Genomic DNA, 19,586 nt, shown 5'->3' on the forward strand with positions numbered 1-19,586 from the left:
ACTCAGAACAGACGTTAAAACCAGGAGTGAACAGGGTCATAAAATGTTTGTTGTCCCTCTCACTTTCCTGATAAAATGAGAGAACAATTCAATAAAAAGGCAAAGCTTCTAAAGTTCTACAGCAGCCACAAAACTATCACTATCAACTAACACTTGAATTCCCTTTGCCTAACTGCCACCAGTGCAGCATTTCAGCAATTAAAAACTGAATAACTAAGACGATAAATACACAAAATTACCCTCAAGGAGACTTGTACATATTAAGCAGCGCTACAATGATGTATGTTGAAATATAAAAGTGGAATCATACGATTACTATGTTTATAACAATTAAGGAGCAAACACAAAAAAACTGAATCACATAAACTGGAATCAGGTATTAAATATAATTTAGCTAAACCCAATATGGAATATATTCAACAATGACAAAAAAAAGGAACCGAATAGTGCAGACATTTTTCCGACATTTTCAAATATTTATCCTTCGAATCAGTGCTTTCATATTTTTACCCGCAGTTTACATTTTAACAATGTAGGGATCAGTAGAATAAGATGAAAGTAAAACACTTACATTTGCTTTGACGGTACAAAAAAGTTTAAATTGGAGATTATGTGATAAAATCAAACAAAAGCTGTGTTGAATGTAGATTGTGAGTAAAAGATATGTCTCAGTACTGATATATTTTCTGTGAAGTCATTATGAATGGAGCCCTTACATTTGAGCTTGCTGAGCACTTGCCGGTGAATCTCTTTATCAGATGATGAAATTAAATAAATGGAAACAATCAATTATATTCGCATTGTCACACAGTATAAGGCAGAAACAACCTATTGTTAAACAATTACATCTTTGAATTTGGGCCATTTTTGTGGCAAATATTTAAAAACAAATAAAACTGCTGCATTTACTACATAGATTTCTCTCATTTTTAATCAAACTAGTTTAATAGTTTAAATATCTCACTGCCACCAAAACCCAATGGAGTATTTAATTATCTTTCCAATTGCCTATTATTCAAGTGCAACTAAATCAAATGACTGTTACAATCAAGAACCACCACCGAGCATTGTAAACTGATTATTGCAAAGATAATCAATGACCTGTGGTTGCAGAAATAATACTGAGCGCTTCATTTTAAAATCCCAAGTATAACCAGCTTCAACAACACTGTAGTTTCTATGAGAAAAACTTTGGTCAACATCTAAAAAAAGCTGACACCTGCATCCCCTTCACAAACATTTAGAACAGGACGGGTGTGATGGAGATTGATCAACATTTCCATCTCCTTCTTCCTTCATTTTACAGATTTAGTTTAAGGTTAACCACATATTTGTAAGAATCCAGAAAAAATAACTGCATACAGTGTATGTTTGGTGCAGTCTAGGAAAACAGTTCACACAAAGTGCAAGTACACAAGTCATTGTCTATGATGACACAAAGTTTGTGAATGTTTTTGTTAAAGGGCAGGGCATCACCATAACTCGTATGGATCAACACATCGTCTTCCATGTTATTCTCACCTGTGCTGGATGAGGTGCAACACTGTTAAGTATCCTGAGCTCCTCACACCCCGCAGTCATTGGTTCTGTCCTGGACTTTGCGGGTGAGGGTGAGGACGGTGGAGAGCGAGGCCACTGAAATGTGAAAGATCATCTGCCATATGTTCCTCAGGCCGAGCAGGTACAAGTTGCATAGGACGACCACGCTCAACAGAGTGAAGGACAACAGTTTCTTCAGGGATGAATGGAACAGGTAGAGGTGGCACTGTGGACACAGGGAGTTCGTTCACAAGGATTGCAAGGACACAGTGTAATGTTGGTTAGGAAAAAGTATTTTAAATGTTTTGAAAATGTGAAGATTTACCTGAGACACACAGCAGACAAACGCCAGAAGAAATGCCACAACATTCCATATACCTTCATAGTCGTCCTAGGTGAAGGAAAAACACTAAAATTAAACCAAGTGCTGATTTGTCATGAAGGTAAACATCTGCTTAACCTCATATGTATGAGAAATGTTATAATAATAAACTAATTCACATCATCCGTGTCACAATACGTCCTAATCTGTGCAGTTTTGTGCAAACCATCACTTTAATTTCTTCTATGCGAGCACCTTTTCCTTTCTACAGCAAAATGCTAACACAGCAACCAACATCTGTGATTTACGACGGCTTATGCATGAATGAAATCGTACAAATAAAATATAATCAACATGCTGCAAATTCATTCAGCAGTAATCTATCTTGATTATTACCTGGAACGTGTACTCTATGAGGTGCACACCACGAATTACGTTCAACGACGCACACACAATGTTCAGGACCAGAGAAAGGATTCCTGGCGCCGTCACTGGTTGAAGTCTCACATTCGGACCTGTTTCGTAAAAGAAAGTGAATAGTGTCAAATAACAAAACGTGAATATGTTTTTACTAATAAAACATGTTACAGTGCTGCTATAGACTGTGAGACTTTTACCGTATTGCTAATTTTAAAAGTCTTACCAGATCCAGGACCTTGCTCCATATGCCCATTTGCGATGCCGTTGGTGAGCTCCACCTCATCCAAGTTAATTACTTGTAGTGGATGGATCCTCAAATCCTCCTGGACTTCTGCCAGCGTCACCTCGAGGGCCGGACCACCACTCTGGTTGTACTGCTGCTTCAGCTTCTGAATGGTGCTGTCTATGGATTGGCAGCAGGGACAACATATGTGTTAACCAACTTATTTCATTAGAATTTAAAGAAGACAACGCATCATATTTAAATTCAGAGCAAAATTCCATGCAATCAACAGTACATCTATGAAACAGTGTCTCTTCCTACTCACCAAATTCCAAAAATGGATATGGCCTGGCTGCCAAGGTAACAACGGTGCTACTGAAACATGCTGTGAACTCCCAGCGCAGATCTTCCAGGAAGCAGAAGGCCTTAGCAACAGGGAGGCTGCAGTGGCACACAGTCATGTAGGATACACCCTCTGAAGAGATGAAGCTGAACAGTTGAGAGGAGAGAAGGTGTTTAGTAAACAAACAGCCTGACTCAGCGTGGCATGGATGCCCCTGCGATCAAATGGACACTCTGCCTGTCTTCGGGTTTAAGATGGACAGTATATATCAGTGTCTTTGATTTCTCAGTCCTTACAATATGTTGAGCTCCTGGCCCTTGACGGAGCCTCTGTCAGGGAAGCGTCCCAGCACTTTGCTGATGGTCCTGAGCTGCTGCTTCCTCTCCTGGAGCTCTTGGTTGTGTTCAAAGTCTGTGGAGGCTGACAGGGGGAGTCCATCCCTGACCCGAACCACGAAGGCGAACAGGATCAGAGACATGATCCTCTGGGTCCATGAAGAACACACTGCCTGCATGGGATGAAGATCAGATAATAAGGATTACCATATAAAACAATAGTTTTCTTGAATATTTGATTCATGTTTGTCCATAAATGTCTATAACATAGTGAAACATGCCCATAACTACTCCCTAAAGCCAAATCAACATCTTCAAATGTCTTGTTTTATCTTAACAGCTGTCTGTGAGCCAAAGAGTTCAAATTCACTGTCCCAAAAGACAGAGAAGAAGAGCAAAAAAAGTTCTTTGTCTTTCATAAATAAGTTTTGATTGATTAAATAATGAATTAATCATCAGCAAGTTGCATATGCACCCAACCTGGGACGACATAGCTTCTTCTACTTTATATTTACAATTATTTGAAAGCACTATACACATATAAAATATTATTATTATTATTACTACTATTATTGTTACATACATACAATAAATATATACTTGCCAATTTATTAGGTACACGTGATTAGAACTATTACAGTGTAATAGAGCAGCCCTGAAACACAACCTGCCTTCATTGAGGATACAACTGGAAACTCAAGTTGTTCAAGACGAGTTCTGTTTGAACTTTATGAGTCTTGTCGTGTTGTTCCACTACATTGCGTTATTCTGTGACAGATTATTCATCTTGTATTAGATCTAGATATCGGAACTAAATACCACAAACACATACGGATTAACTACTAATTACAAATTCAGCAGAACCAAGAGGTAAATCAACATCTTCCTTCACGGAGAGAAGTGTTGGTAACACAGCTGTTTTGGATCAAACTACTTTTAACATGACATAAGTGTATAATTCTAACTGCGCAGGTTTAAAAACAACGTTGCCTGAGGTTTAAATCCCACTTGGACATGTGTAATATGACAGCGAGAGTTAAATAATATCATAAAAAGTCATTCTGTGTTACACCTTACCTCATTATCATGGCTTTCATGCTGCACCTTGTTCCTTAGCTACTGTAGCTTAGCTAACTAGCATCATATCAAACAAATACGCCGGCAGCAGGAAGTTAGTCCCAACTTCAAACCTATACTTTATATTAACTGCGATTTAATACCGAGCCACCGAATAGCCGGGTGTTGAATTTACGTAACAAATTCCGGTAAAAATAAATAGCAAACGAGCAAACGAGCTAACGCGCTATTTGCTTCCTGGTCACAACAAACGACAACAAATCCTCTACGGGAGCTCAGGAGGGACAAAAGCTAACACGCTGGGCTACAACCAGTCGCACTAAAGTTAGCTCATGCTACATCCCGGACCGTCAGTGACTAGCTAACTGTCCGGCTAGCGACTGCACACAGGTTTGTTCTGTCATTTACTACTGCGCAGTCCCTGTAGTGTGGTTAGCATTGTAACTTTAATTAGCCTCGGCCGCTAAGAGAAAAACGAAGCCAGCTAACTAATAGCTAGCTGTTAGCTGTTAGCTCAACCATTTTGGAAGCGCAGTTGTTAGCTGTTGTTAGCCGTCGTTAGCTGTTGTTAGCTTTGTAGCTAGGTGGTGTTTCGCTCTCAGCATGACCTGATATCATAGTAACGTTGTCTTATCTTGATCAAAACAAAACACAGCCCCGAGTAAAACGTGTCTCACTGACTGTTAGCCACTTTAGCCGATGCTATGCAAATCCTCAATGTGCAGTTCGTGCGATTTAACAATGTTAATGGCTCTTTACGTTTATGTTTTGATGGCTTTTAAAGAATCCATCAGGTATTTTATTTTTTTTTTTAAGCTAGTGTGGCTTTTATGACCTGTCAGGCATTTGGTTCAAATTACTGTGTCCTGTCCTTTCTCTGTGAAGTTCACAGTAAAGTTTTACAAGCTGGAAAGGCCAATCCCAGCACATTAAACACTGTGTAACTCGATATGATTTTGGCTATAAATACAATGCATTCCTGTCTTTGTGTTGGAACAGTTGATGGGGGCCAGTTTAGTCTCTGTGCACAACTAGTACCATCACCTCCAGTGTTTACTAATCAGATGTGTGTCTTCGGTTTATTTCGGCTTCACTGTTTCTGTTCCTCTTTCATTAGCTTTTCAGTCCATGTAATATGTTGAGGCACCAGCGCTTACCAGCTGTCAAATAAAATATGTGTGACTATACTTAACATGTGAAATGCAGGTGTTGATTGGGCACATTGTGAAAGATGCAAGTTGCTTTTATATCGCACTCAAGATCATAATACGAACTCATAAATCCAAGCTGCTGCACTTAACCTTCAGCCGTGCAGACAAGGTTTTGTCCTTGCACATTATTCTGAAGGGCCTCTCTTGTACAAACAGAAAGGCACAGACTGCAAATAAATCATTCTAGTCAACTAGAGGGTGGTTCCACAGCAAATTCACTTAGGCGACTGTTGCCAATTTAGGGTGCAGTGCTATTTGTCTCACACCCTTCAATTACTCCTCTTTTGTGTTGCAATACTAGCGTTCGATACAAGTTTTGATCAAGTGGAAACTGTGGTTGTTTACTGCTCTCAGGGGCCAGGAATGAAGTGGAGCTCAGTAATGCCTTCTCCATATTCCACTTGTCAAGACTACAGCGTATGCAAAATACTACCAAACAAACTGTTGACAGAACAAATGCTTCTATGTACTGAAATTGTAATTTAAGGATGTTAACATTTTTGTGCACGAACTGAGAACACTGTGCTTCTCATCTTCTTGGCGAGACAGTGCAGGAACACTGACACTGAAACAGCTGAGACAGAGTTTAGGAGACAGGATTTAGTTTGGTGCCATGATTTCCTCATCATCTGACGAGAGTAAACATTTTGAAGTGTAGTATTATCAAGCAACAATGACACTTAATTGTAGTGGCTATTTGTCCACATAGTGAAAATCAAACTAATCAAATCTGGTTGTCTCTGACACACTTACAAGCTCCAGCTGATCATTCACATGACTTAGGGTGCATTGCTTTCATTAAGGAAAATCTTCACCTTGCTCTAGTTTAAATCTCTTCAGTTTCCTTCCATTTCCAGATTCACAAAGCCCCTGGCCTCAGTGGCCTGGCTCAGAAATGGCTCTAGCTGAGGACGTTTCACAGTCTGTACTGTAAGCTGTCACACAGTGATGTCCAATTCCTCAGTGGAAACAGGTTTTAAAATGTACAGTGTGCAAGCTGAGCTCTGATTTGCATCTCCACATTTCCTCATAGACGTCTCTCTCTCTCTCTCTCTCTTTCTCCCCTCCCACCTTTCTCTCTCCTCCTATTTCTGTCCTCCCTCTCTGTGTCTCTTAGTCTCGCTACATTGTTTTCAAACACACTCTTCTCAGTATGCTGTACTTTCATGGCTGATGAATAGGGATCCTGAATAGGACTCTTTCTGCTTTTTTCAAGCGAAGACAGCGTTGTTATTTTTCCTGCACAGCTTTTTATTTCTTTTGTACTCTTTCTACATTTTAGGTCACCTGGACTTTGATCACGATGGGGGTGAAAGACCGCCCTCAGTGTTACTTTGATGTGGAGCTCAACCGTGAGCCAGGTAGGAGAATTTAAAATCACTTGTGAAGGTTCGAGGATTAGTTAGTCATGTAAACATCCTCGCCTCACTTTGGTAGATGATTATTTTGAACCGACACCATGAATAAAGATGTTTAAACTCTTATATATTTACTCCTCTTCTTAGACTCAGAGCTATTGATTCATATTTTTGTACAAAATGAAAGTGGTGACGTCGTTAACTGGTTTATTGTGACTAATCATGTTTGTGCTGAATGTTCTGTCTAGATTTGCTTCTAGCTATGGGAAAGTTTCTATAATGTCTGAGCTTCGCCACAGGATCCTTGTTATTCTGTGTCGAAAGGCAATTAAAAGTGCGCAGTGACATGAGGGCTATTAAATTGTAATTCTTAATTGTATCCTTTGCCTATTAAAGATTTTCCCCCATTGTTGCCTTTTTGTTGATAGTTTTTTGGTAACACAGAGTTGATATTGAAGGTGTCTTTGCAAATGTGTGTAGCTGCAAAAGGAAGGAATTATTCTTTTGCTAATGTTTTTCTTTTCTGTTTTCCAGTTGGGCGTATAGTCTTTCAACTTTTTTCGGACACAAGTCCCAAGACGAGCAAAAACTTTCTCAGTTTGTGCACTGGTGAGTATTTTAAGTCGAGTGAATGTTTTATTCAATTTTGCCTTTTTCAACATTCAGTGCTTTGCATAAATTTTGTTTCAGAAAGCTTCTATACAACTGACAGCTGCTCTCAATACCATTTCCACAATTTGAAAACGGTTGCACACAGTTTGATTGATTTCTTCTATATAACCAAAGACCCTCGGGGTACACTGGTTGCCTGTGTACATTCGACACAACAATCATTTTCTTGGTTTGAATCTGATCTGTTCTCTGTTACATTTCACTTCTCTTTTTGTATAATCCTTCCTGTGTGCTCTATAAAATTATCCCCGTGAGTAGCAGGGGAATTGAAAGTGGACCAAAAAAAACCACGGTACCATGCTTCATGCCCCTCTTTGGTCATTTAATACCATGAGGAAAAGAGGTATGGCTGTACTGTAAATGTTACAGTGACAGATGGAGTCACTGGATGGATAGAGGGGTTGTGGTCTGACCCCTGGATATTTCATCCCACTGAGCAGAACACAGTGTACAGTAGCTGTGGTGGTGGTCTGCCCAGAGATAGCAATAAATCTTCAAACCGACGGCAGATCGATGCTCTCCCTCATTTTTCACCGTACCTGGCCAATGGGAATGTAATGCTATAGCGAGGGCAGATGTCTGTTAATCTGTTACTTTACCTAAATGATGAAATCATACACACCCAGACAACATTTCACAACAGGCATTCAAATAAACGTGAGTCAGCTGGGTAGATCTGTGGCTTTCTCAGAATCTCTCATGTGTCCTTTTAGAAGGGGATCAGCTAACTCTGTAAGAAACCAAACCCAGGAAAAATCCTGAAGCCAGTAAGGCAAAATACTAAAAGATTAGCAACCCAAGCTGCCTGTTTGAACAGCAGGTCCTCTGTCTGCTCAAAAACCAACCTTAAAGACATCATCACATCTAATGAAATCTCTCCTTTCCCGTCTCCCCCTCAACCCAGAGGAAAGAGAAATCCCCGGGGTAACAGCTTTGGGCCACTGTTCTGTCCCCAGACAGTTTCAGTCCAGTGGAAGATTTCTTAATGAATTCTGCACTGGAGTATTAACAACAAGATGCCTGAACAAAAGCATCAAATTTACTGAAACACACTTTACCATCTGTGGTTTCATTCCCTTGTAGAATAACACCACGCAACAACATTCAAGACCAACATTTCTTCACACCTCAAGGCATCTGGTTCACACACAGCAGTGTGTGCAGCAGCAGGCCTGTTCCTTTATGCTTCCTGTTGTCTTTTCGAGAGCTCAGTTAACATGCATCTAATTGCAGGTGAAAGGGGAATTGGCAAAATCACAGGAAAAAAGCTTTGCTACAAAGGCTCCACATTTCATAGAGTTGTAAAGAACTTCATGATCCAGGGAGGCGACTTCACCGAAGGTAATAATGTCTTATGTGTGACTTCATTTACTTAAAAAATGTGTGTTTAAACAAATTGACAGAATAAAGTTATTTAGAGATGTTCGGAAATGCCTCCGATACTGGAAAATTACCGGGCCGGGCATTGGCAAGACGTAAACCTATGTACTGATCCAAAACCAGGTCTTTAAAGTATATAAGTCTCACTCAGATAAAACTCCCAGAAATCTCTGCTTCACTGCTCCAAAACAGCAGTTTCGCTATACTGCCAATTGCAAGCACTGTTTTTTAGAGCAGCAAAGAAGAAGTAAGTGTAGCAAGTGAAAAAGTATAGAAAAAAGATAATGATCTCATCAAAGTGTCTTTGCTGTGAGTGTTCATGGGAGAAAATCATGTAGATATTAATTACTACAAAGTATTTACACACCAGAAAGTCTTGGTTGATGTGTCAGAGTGAAACTTTGTAAACAAAGTTGAATACAAGGTATTAACATGTAAAAAAATGTTTTTGTCGTTTTACATGTGCTAAGATGAAGTGTATCATCCACTTCTCAGATTTTGTATGAGACACCACTTCTATGTAAAATGGTACGAAGTGCTCACGTATCGTCTGACTTAAATGCAACACGTTTAATTATTGTACTCTTATCTCTGCAGGTAATGGAAGAGGAGGAGAGTCCATATATGGTGGCTACTTTGAAGGTAAGTAGAGTACGAAGTTATGAGCTGTTCACATTGCTGATGGCTTATAATTGTATATCTAAATACTGAACTGCTTGCATGAGCATAACGTTGCATGTGTCTATTGTTGTGAACAGGTTTCTTGTGTATTTTCTTATGTATGACTCCATTGACCTTCACCTCTATATTGTATACCGTGTCTTCTATCTAGTTACAGTAGTGGGTTTAATCAGATCAGCATGGAGAGTAGGCATTCTCTTTCTTTCCAAGCTACAATCTTCCTGCCTAAAATTTTCAACATATTCTTTTATTTATAGAGTGGTCTTTTGCAAAATGAGAAGGTAAGAGATGTACACAGCTCAGTAAACACCATGTCAACATTGTCCCCACCAACGTCCTCAGTCACTGAAAACAAAAAAACGGTGCAAATGTTTGTACAGGTGCAAAATTTGTGCTGCAGGATTTGCCTTTCACACAACCTGTCCCCAAAGCCTTTGACTGCTCAAATGACTTACATATGTGTTATAGCTGCTATTTATAGCTTCAGTGCCCCTAACATGACTGTTTTGACATGTAGACAGGTATAGAGTGGCAGGTTCTTTGCAAAATACGACGACTACAAAGGAGCGCCACAGTGGGTGAAAGATAATTTGTTTTCCAACATGCATATAGTGATATATAGATAAGGTAAGGATGTACACATGGAAATAATTTAGTTTTTTAATGCTTTACAAACTCAGAAAACTTTGATGTGTGCAGATAGTTTATCGATGACACATATAATATTTCAGTGAAATCACTTAACGATATGTAGTGCATTGATTATTAGGGCACATTTAGGTCCTATTGATGGATGGACAGACATAAGACATAAGGTGCAGTTTAAACACAAAGATACTAAGTTTAAAAGTACATAGAATATAAAATACATACAAATATGAAAGCACATTAGGTTATTTTACTGTCAGACATTTGTTTCTACATTGTTTTCCCTCATCTTCTCTCCTGCCTTTAAGATTTTTAGAACTCTAAACAATAGTGTGAGCTTAAGAAGAAAGGCAATAGAGGGTTAATCTTTCTTAAGCAGAACTTCGGTCGGAACAGCTCGCTTCCTATAACATGTTGATTTGAATTACCAATGTGGTGTTTTTTTAACATAGTCTGTATAATGTAGGTGATTTGTAATTGATAGTTAAAGTAATAAAAAAAGCACTTTACGAGAGGACTGCTTGGTGAGGCAATGATTCAGTTTGCTGGATGAAATTATTTCAGATTTACATCCCTGAATATTTCTGTCGACACTAATCGGAGAACGCACAGTGAGACTTCCATCCTTCTTTCTCTGCTTCCAACAGACGAGAACTTCACTCTCAAACACGACAGAGCATTCCTGTTGTCGATGGCCAATCGCGGGAAGGACACAAATGGTTCCCAGTTTTTCATGTGAGTAACGCTCAGTAAAGCAATTCACTCTGCAACTTACCATTTAATTCAGTGCCATTTGTAATACAGCTCTGTCTTTGCCTTCTGCTCCTCCTGTTTTGAAACTGTAGAGTAGAATTTTTCATTAAGTGTGACGTCAGCAATCCCCTCTCTGTGTGCAGTTAGATTTCAAAGTGCAGAGAAACATGGATTCGTTCTTTTTCACCTACAAATGTGTTACATTTTTTCTCTTGCCGTTTTTGTGTAAAATTTGCAGAAACTCTAGCATCCTGCTCTTCCAAGGTAATGTGTCTCCAAGGCTGTGTTTCTCTCTCTCTCCTGACTATTTATCATTCACTAGTTTGTAAACAGAGCACTGTGTTGATTTCTGACATGTTGAAACAGTATTCGCACATGGTTTAAGTTGATTTATGTTGTTCCTTTATCATTAAAAACAAGTTGGACATTTCCACCATGAATAAAAGCATAAAGGAGGAAATGTTCACAGATATTATTCTTTAATTTCCCACACTCCGTTGTTGAGTGTAAACCTGCCTGTTTGTAGCTGTTTTAATCGAAAATATGACTTAAATTGATTTGCAATCAACTATTATCAAACAAAGGGTGGTTTTACAAATTCTCCATCTTTGAGATGGTACAGAAGCACCCACGCTTTGTTGACGTTTATTGTTTATTCTCATTCTTTTCCTCTTTTTTTCTCCTTTTTCATGACCCTGGCTCTGCCATTGGTTGATCCTCCTGGATCGCTGGATTTTCCACTAACAGCACAACCAAGATGGCGCCGCACCTCGACGGGTAACATCTACAGTCACTTTGGCAGTTTTCTCTAAAATTATAGATTTAAAAGTTGTGTAAACAGTTAAGGCCGAACCTTTATTTTTGACTTGAATTTACTTCGGGTGTAATCTCAAATGATTGGCGAAGGCAAACAACCACAAGGCAAACAACCACAAGGCAGTAATTCTAGTTTTTCCAGTTGAACCCTGTCACTTCAAACCTGTGAGAAGAAGAACAGAGAATAGAAGAAATGCACCAATGTAAAATATTGAAAACTGTTCTGAGATGGCATTCAAAAAAATATCAATATGTAGGAGCCCATCACTCGTATTAAGAAGTGGAATTTTTATTTAATAATAGTCAAGGTACTGCATAGTTCTGACAGGCAAAAATGTTTTTTCCGTCTGTGCAGAGTCCATGTCGTCTTTGGTCTGGTCATCTCCGGCTTCGAGGTGATAAAGAAGATTGAGGGGCTGAAGACTGATTCAGCGAGCAGACCCTACGCTGACGTGCGCGTTGTGGACTGTGGTCAGCTGATCACCAAGTCTGCAAATGATGGTACCGCTTCAGTTACTTATCTTCTTCTTCAGGGGTAAAACTGACTCTTCAACAAATTATGAAAAAGTAAATGAAAAGGCCAAAACCAAGGATGCGTGTATGTCTAAATACTCTCTGAGCACCCTGTCCTCAGTTTACCTCATCGAGTTTACCTCATCGGTTCTTCCTGAAAAAGAAGGCGATGATTAAAACTGGGGGTCTCATTTCTGTGGGTTTATTTAGTTTTTGGGAATCAAAGTAAAGGTTTATGACCCGGATTGAATAAAATACATCAATACACAGACAATAGTTTTTATTAGGATTAATGCGTTAATGTGATTTGTTGTTGAGAAATGTACATAAAATCACCAGACTTATCCAGTTGAGTTGAATTTTGATCTACTACTGTATGAGATCTCTCCAGCCAGTATGATAACAGTGTAATTTCTGATCTATACGATGGCTTGTGAAAGTTCCTAATACAAAAGCTAAGATGTTATTCGTTGTCCAGTGATCTGAACCAAAGCTTTAATTTATTTATTTCTCCTTTGTCTTTTTGTCTCATGTCTGGAGTAACATGTGTCGCCTGTGATTGTAACTGGGTCATATTTTATGCTCATTCTGAGAGAGGTTGGCATTTGGATGCCAGCGTTTTCCCCCCACTGGCTTTAGTACAGGGCGTGTAACCTGATCTTCTGTTTAATGGGGGATCAGTGAGGTGATCTCTGTGGAGTTCAGTTGGCATCTGTCCACCTGACTCTGCCAGGCCGGCTTTCATAGCCTACAACATACCGAGAAGAATCAACAAAGCCTTTGTTGGAGCAGAGTCCTGCCACCCTGAAAACGGCTCCTGCCATATCAACTTTGCTTTATGCTTCATTTTTACTGGTGTGTTGCTAAAAAAAACTCTATTTCTGATGATGATAACATACATGTTGTTATATTTCTTTCTTTAGTGCTTGAAGGCAAGAGGAAAAGAACTTCTCATTCTGCCGACTCATCCCTCAACTCCCGGGATTCGTCATCTCAATTCTCCTCATCGGTGGAATCTGAATGTGAATTAGATGAAAAGCAAAAACATTGCAAACAAAAGAAACATGCAAAGAGTAAACAGTCAAAGAAGAGAAGGAAAGAATCAAAGAAGGAGGACACTGATGTTCTGCTTCTCAAGCAAAAGTAATTTATTAATTGAGTTACAGCTCCACAGTTTTGAGCTGTGCATCCCAGACATGGAGACGTGTTGGTTCTTCGCATAATAAAATAATATTTGCATTTTGTCGTGTTGTTGCTGATCCCACAGCTCTGTGGAAAGACAGATGCCGGAGGGAGAGAAAGAAGTGGAGGAAGAGAAAGAGCATGGTGGAAAGAGAGAGAAGCCCGTTGTCCGACCAGAGGAAATCCCGCCAGTGCCAGAGAATCGCTTCCTGCTGCGACGGGACATGCCGTCTCAGGAGGATAAAACAGAGATGTGAGTTTTAAGTTGGGCTTCATTTACACATTGGTTGTTGTCTCACTCTTTTAAATAGTTCAAATTTAAGTGTTAACAGGTAGTTTTTGAAATTCTATCTTTTTAGAGTCGAGAAAGAAGAATCGTCTCTTTCAGCTGAACAGAAACCAGCAGTCTCTAAGTCTGGACGTAAAATTAAAGGCAGAGGAACAATGGTAAGTTCACCTGAAATAAGTCCTGAAATGTATCCGTTTGTGTTGATTGTAATTATCGGTATATGCTTCATACTGTATCTTTTCCATTTGGACTAATTGAAAATGGATTAACAGTTGGTCAAAACATTTATTGCAAAGGACTAAGGAAAGGAAGCAGAAGAATTAAGTATTAAGGGAAACCTATCAGCAGCAATGAAATATAATATTCATGATTTGTTTTCATAAGTGTATAATCACCTTAGACTAAGAATCATTGTGCTTTACTTATATACTGTTTATTTTTAGGGGAGCTTCATTTCAGTTTTGTTTTGTCCATACTTATCTCTGCTTCATTAACCTTTTCAAATCTGCACAGTGAAAGAATTTTTCATTATAATCGTACCTGAATCACTTCCTCTTATGATGTGACTGGTTGTCAGGGGCATACAACTACAGCCCAGTTATTCTAGATTTGACCTTTTCTGCAGAGATATCACACTCCCACGAGATCTAAATCGCGCTCTGCATCGGTGGAAGAACGTGGCAGCAGTGAAACCCCGCCACACTGGAAAGAAGAGATGAAGAGAACCAAAGTTTATCAACCACCCAGCATGGAGAGATGGAGCAAAGGAGACAAGTATGAATTCATATTTAACCTTGTCACTTATTTAGTGTCATACTTTTTTATGTTTCTTCATGCATCTTTTGACTTAACAGATTGAATGAACATTCCTCAAGCAGATGGGATGACAGAGGTGACCCTGCCTGGTCCATATCTGCCTCTGCAGAGCACTCCTCAGACCGCAGCTCTGGGGGGTCCAGCCAGCACCGCCAGCAGAAGAAAGAGAAGAAGAAAGCCAAACACAAGAAGAAGGCCAAGAAACGGAAACATGGCAAGAAGAAGAGTTCCAAGAACAAACCTCAAGAGACTCCTCTGTCAGAAGGGGAAAAGTCAGCGTCTCCAGGAAAAAAGTCCAAGAGATCCCGTTCTCCGACTCGTTCCACCTCAAGTAAATGCCACTCGTCCGCTCGGAAGAGGCAGCGGTCCTCGCTGTCTTCCAGGGACTCGAGATCCTACTCTAGATCCTACAGATCCAGTCGACCCAGATCTCGGAGGGGGTCTTATTCAAGATCCAGAAGCCTCACTAGATCTAGAAGTCGATCCCTCTCCGGATCTTCGTCCTATTCGAGATCCAGGTCAAGATCAAGGTCCAGGTACAGATCCAGGTCTCCGTCTTCATCCCGAAAGAGGAGTTCATCCAGATCACCAAGAAAGAGGAAAGCCAACAAGTCCAAATCAAATACAGTTATCCATGTGACTGACAAGCTTCCTGAGAGCAAAGTCGCACCTGTCGTCCGAGTCCCAACGCTTCCGGCTCCTGAAAATCTACCTGTGATCCCACTGAGCGACAGTCCTCCTCCCTCTCGCTGGAAGCCGGGTCAAAAGCCCTGGAAACCCTCCTATGTCCATATTCAAGAAATTAAAGCTAAAATCATCACCAATACTACAGGACAAGCGGTTAATGTTACAGAGAAACCTCAGACCTCAGTTACGACAAAGTCTCTGCCAGACACAGAAAGCGTCAAAGCAAACAAACCTGCTGGGCGCTCATGCAGCAGGTCAACCAGGAGCAAGTCCTACAGCCGATCTTACAGTCACTCCCGGAGCAGGTCCAGATCTCCTCATCAGTATCCCAGCAGGTCATCGTCATACAGCAGATCAGACTCCGAAAACTCCCCAAAAGCAAACGGCAACAAGAAGAATTCCTTAGACAAGGAATGGGAAGAGTACTACAGCTCTTTGAGGAGGGTAAAAAATCTAGACAACTTTATCGCACTCTCCAATCGTCAAGATGCTCATTCAGGATCTGAGAACAGGACAGGCAGTGAGCACAGTCCTGATATCAGTGTCTCAAGGAGAAGTGGCTCTTTAGAGAAAATAAAGGAGAAAAGCAGCTCTCAAGATCAAGAGACAAAACCCTGCAGCTCAGTGCCAGTTGAGAGCTTTAATAGCAGGTCTGAGTGGGACAGTGACAGTGATAAAGTGAGCCAAAGCAACAGCCTCGCCGTGACAAAAAAGCAGAAACAATCGGTTCCGTCCAGTGAGTCTCTCGACAAGAAGTTGTCTGAGCTCACTGGTTGGAATTCAGAAAGCGATTCTGAAAACGTGGCAGCCAAGACTTTAGCCATATCTGAAAAAGAGGAAGGGGAGGCAAGTTCAGAATCGGACTACGACACCATTAAAAAGACGTCAGAGGCGGTGATTGCTTTGGAGCACAAGATCGCTGCCATCGCTGCTGGATCCAGTTCGTCATTGGGAAGTCTCGAGAAGGCCGCACAGCGGGAGCGGCACAAGAGCAAGAAGAAATCCAAACGCAAACATAAACGCAAGAGGAAACGTGAGAACAAGAGTGGCTCCCATCGCAGTAAGGACAAAGGAAAGAGATCCAAGAGGAAACATCAGAAGCTGAAAGAGACTTTTCACTGGCAGCCACCGTTAGAATTTGGAGAGGAAGAGGATGAAGATGAATCCAAGAAGGAAAAACACAGTCCCAGTAGAGTTGGCAAAGAACGGCCTGGTGTAGAGAGAATGAATGATAAGGACCAAAATGTTGCCTCCTTGAACAAAAACTCCAGTAGAGAAGAGGACAGAGGGCAACAGAGGACGAGAGAATGTAGTAATAAAAACCCCAAACAAACCGAAACTGCTCACCTGTCATCCAATAGGAATAGTGCTAACAATGCTAATAGTGCTAATAGTGCTCATTTACCCAGTATCAAAGAGCAGGAGTCGTTCGATGATATGGACATTTGTACTCCAGAGCACGATGCTGAAAAGGTAGAACCAGTTACACATGATTGTTTTGATCGTACCCCTGATTTAACCCTAAAATCGACCTCACAGTCGTCAGATATGACAAATACAGACAGAGCTTTACCTCACAGCAAAGAAAAGTCTGCTGTTACCTCCACAACAACAGCTGGTGGACTTCAGGATGAAGCAGCCACTGGCACTGTGATTAATTTTAAATGGAGGCCTTTGAAAGGAATGTCAGCTGTGCAAAATATGAATGTGCCACCTGTCGTTGTAAAAAACATCCAAAGTCAACAGAAGCAGAATCCCAACACGCAAGGAGTAAAAATGGAGATAAAAAGCAAAAGCCGGGTCCGACCGGGGTCTCTGTTTGACGAAGTGCGTAAGACGGCGCGGCTCAACCAGAGGCCGAGGAACCAGGAGAGCTCCAGCGAGGAAGGATCCCCGTCTGTGGGGAAGACCAGGGGAACATCCCGGACCCGATCCCCGAAGAAGCCCAGGCCTGCGTCCAGGAAGTCACGCTCCGGCTCAGGTCACCGCTCTCGCTCCAGGGGTTGGACGCACTCCTCCAGCAGGTCCAGGAGTCGATCCCGCAGCTCCAGCTCCTCGTCCAGGTCAGTGGAAACCAGCACTCTGATTAAATGGAGAGCACAAGGGCTCCATCAGTAAATCTTTCTAAATGCTGTAGAGTGTTCTTGGATGTAGATCAAGATAGTTGTGAAGTAATAAACTTGATGGATGTGAAGCATTTAGTCCAGAAGACAAATGTCTGCGATACAGACCTTTTGTCCTGGCTTGAGAAAAATGTCAATCCTGACGCTGTGTGATTCTTTTAGGAGTCGTAGCAGAAGTCGGAGGAGACGTGGAAGAGGACGGTCGCGCTCCCGCAGCAGCACATACAGAAGTTACCGGAGGTACGTCCTGAAACACTGATTTAATTATGTGGCGAAGAAACCTGGAGCTTCTTGTTCAATAACTTACATTTTAGCCATGGAAATTGTTAAAAAGAGTCAAAACCCTCAGTTAAAAATACAAGTTTTAAATGTGCAAACAACCTTCCCAAGACATTCCTGTGTATGTGATCATCATTAATCTGTGATTGGTCTTTGTGTATGTTTCAAACCTTCTCTATCTCTTCCTCCCTCAGTCGGACGTACAGTAGAAGTCACTCCAGAAGTCGCTCCTACAAACGCCGTCGCAGATCAAGGTCTGTCAGCTTCATCTATGTCCTGACTCTGAATTAGAAATATTCACAATTACAGACACAATTATTTATCTTGTATTTTAAGATTAAAATAATACCCCTGCAGGAAGGATTGAAAATATATTTATGTTCTTTTTCGTTTCCTTAAAGGGGATATGAAGTTATAGCAGAGGAACAAGAGATTTATTTATTACAGATACCAGCAGCTTGAGAAGATATCTTCATTAATTGATTATAAGCACTTGCAGCAATAACCAATGCGGCTGTATGTTAATGCAGGTCAGACACATACTCCAGCCGGAGTCGGAGCGCGAGCAGGAGACGAGGGCGCAGACGAAGTGACAGCTACAGGAGTTCAGACCGTCGGTCCCGGTAAGACTGTGCTCCCTGGTGAACCCTGACACATGTCAACAAGGGGACAGGTCTCAGGGCAGACCATTTACCCTTTACTCTTTCCTGCACTGAATGTTTGCAGTTAAATACTAAAACATATTCTTCATTCAGTCTTTTGCACAAATCGCTCTGTGGGACCATCAGATCCAGTCACTTTGTGTTTTATGTCAAAAATGAATATGTCTCCTTCATGCCTTGGAGTTTAGAATCATAAATGTTGTCCTCTGCAGGTCGTACTGCACCTCCAGTCGCAGTTCTTCCAGGCGCAGAAGCCACAGTCGCAGCAGTCGATACAGCTGAGCCTCGGCAGCTTGTTGGGGGAACAGAACCACAAAGTCTGGACACTGTGCACAACAACACACAAGCAACTAAAGCTACAAGAGGAGGAGTTGTACAGGACATAAGCTGAGATGACGGTTTTTCGTCTTGTTATTGAATGTAAATAAACAAACCACTTTACAAGCTAAAACAAAGGCAGATCCTAAAACAACTGGGTCAAACATCAGAAATGTTGAAGGTAAAATAATATGAGAAATAAGCTGTAGATATTTTATATGATTGTATATTTGTCTATTCCTTCTCTACTTCTGGTTTTCTACACTGTATAGATGTAAGTGTCTCAGCCTCAGGTGTCTGAGGGGTCGGGGGTTATTGTTTGTGGTTCTGCCTTAAGTTCAGGGTCAACAGGACTGGATTGTTTCTCTCAAACAAACTTTCTGTAGCAGTTTGAAGCTGTCATTTCTCTTTGTTCCATTAGTTGTATTAATGTACCATGAATGTTAAAACAACTCAGAATTGAGTGTGACTGTCTTTGGTTTCATTCAAACAGTTATGAATGTTCATACTTAATAAATCCACCACATCTCGTGACTATTTGTGTTGTTTTGCGTCGATCATAGTGCAGATGTGTCGGCTTATGTCCTCAAATTATACCTCGACAATCGCACATCTTCAACTCTGCTGTGTGTGCTGCGGTTTTTCATCCTTATGGGGACCAAAATCAAGACCCCATAATCTCCTATATCATTAAATCTTAAGGTGAAGATGACGTTTTCAGGTCAGGGAGAGGAAAGAGGTAATTACCTCCACCCAGGCGGCTATGTTTTCATTGATGTTTGCATGATTGTCAGCAGGATTATGCAAAAACTGCTTTAACGACTGTCGGGAAATTTGGTGGAAGGATGAGACATGGGCCAAGAAAGAACCCATCACCATTTGGCGCGAATCCGGATCAGTGGGCAGATCCAGGATTTTTTTTTTTTACTTTAACATTGT

The 19,586-nt window shown here is 40.9% G+C and overlaps 2 protein-coding genes across 7 annotated transcripts; one reads left to right on the plus strand and one right to left on the minus strand.

Moving 5' to 3' along the window:
* Positions 1 to 337: 337 nt before the first annotated feature.
* Positions 338 to 4,523, minus strand: sec22c (SEC22 homolog C, vesicle trafficking protein). Its single transcript, XM_034572005.1, has 7 exons — positions 4,260 to 4,523; positions 3,144 to 3,355; positions 2,830 to 2,993; positions 2,505 to 2,684; positions 2,258 to 2,376; positions 1,865 to 1,930; positions 338 to 1,765 (listed from the first exon to the last, which is right to left on the minus strand). The coding sequence occupies exons 2-7, from the start codon at positions 3,323 to 3,325 to the stop codon at positions 1,565 to 1,567; spliced, it is 912 nt and encodes a 303-aa protein (XP_034427896.1). The 5' UTR covers positions 3,326 to 3,355; positions 4,260 to 4,523; the 3' UTR covers positions 338 to 1,564.
* On the plus strand, positions 4,524 to 19,182 carry nktr (natural killer cell triggering receptor). 6 transcript variants are annotated; one of them, XM_034571999.1, is made up of 17 exons: positions 4,524 to 4,649; positions 6,753 to 6,831; positions 7,363 to 7,437; positions 8,734 to 8,841; positions 9,478 to 9,522; positions 10,857 to 10,944; positions 11,710 to 11,739; positions 12,134 to 12,279; positions 13,215 to 13,434; positions 13,559 to 13,726; positions 13,833 to 13,920; positions 14,388 to 14,536; positions 14,617 to 17,328; positions 17,551 to 17,628; positions 17,862 to 17,921; positions 18,198 to 18,290; positions 18,542 to 19,182. In XM_034571999.1, the coding sequence occupies exons 2-17, from the start codon at positions 6,774 to 6,776 to the stop codon at positions 18,609 to 18,611; spliced, it is 4,188 nt and encodes a 1,395-aa protein (XP_034427890.1). In that variant the 5' UTR covers positions 4,524 to 4,649; positions 6,753 to 6,773; the 3' UTR covers positions 18,612 to 19,182. The 6 variants fall into 6 exon arrangements, with proteins under 6 accessions (XP_034427890.1, XP_034427891.1, XP_034427892.1 ...); XM_034572000.1 differs by having other exon boundaries at positions 4,529 to 4,649; positions 14,638 to 17,328; XM_034572001.1 differs by having other exon boundaries at positions 4,529 to 4,649; positions 14,641 to 17,328.
* Positions 19,183 to 19,586: the final 404 nt, after the last annotated feature.

The sequence above is a fragment of the Hippoglossus hippoglossus genome, chromosome 20 (assembly GCF_009819705.1).
Source record: "Hippoglossus hippoglossus isolate fHipHip1 chromosome 20, fHipHip1.pri, whole genome shotgun sequence".
Lineage (NCBI taxonomy): Eukaryota > Metazoa > Chordata > Actinopteri > Pleuronectiformes > Pleuronectidae > Hippoglossus > Hippoglossus hippoglossus.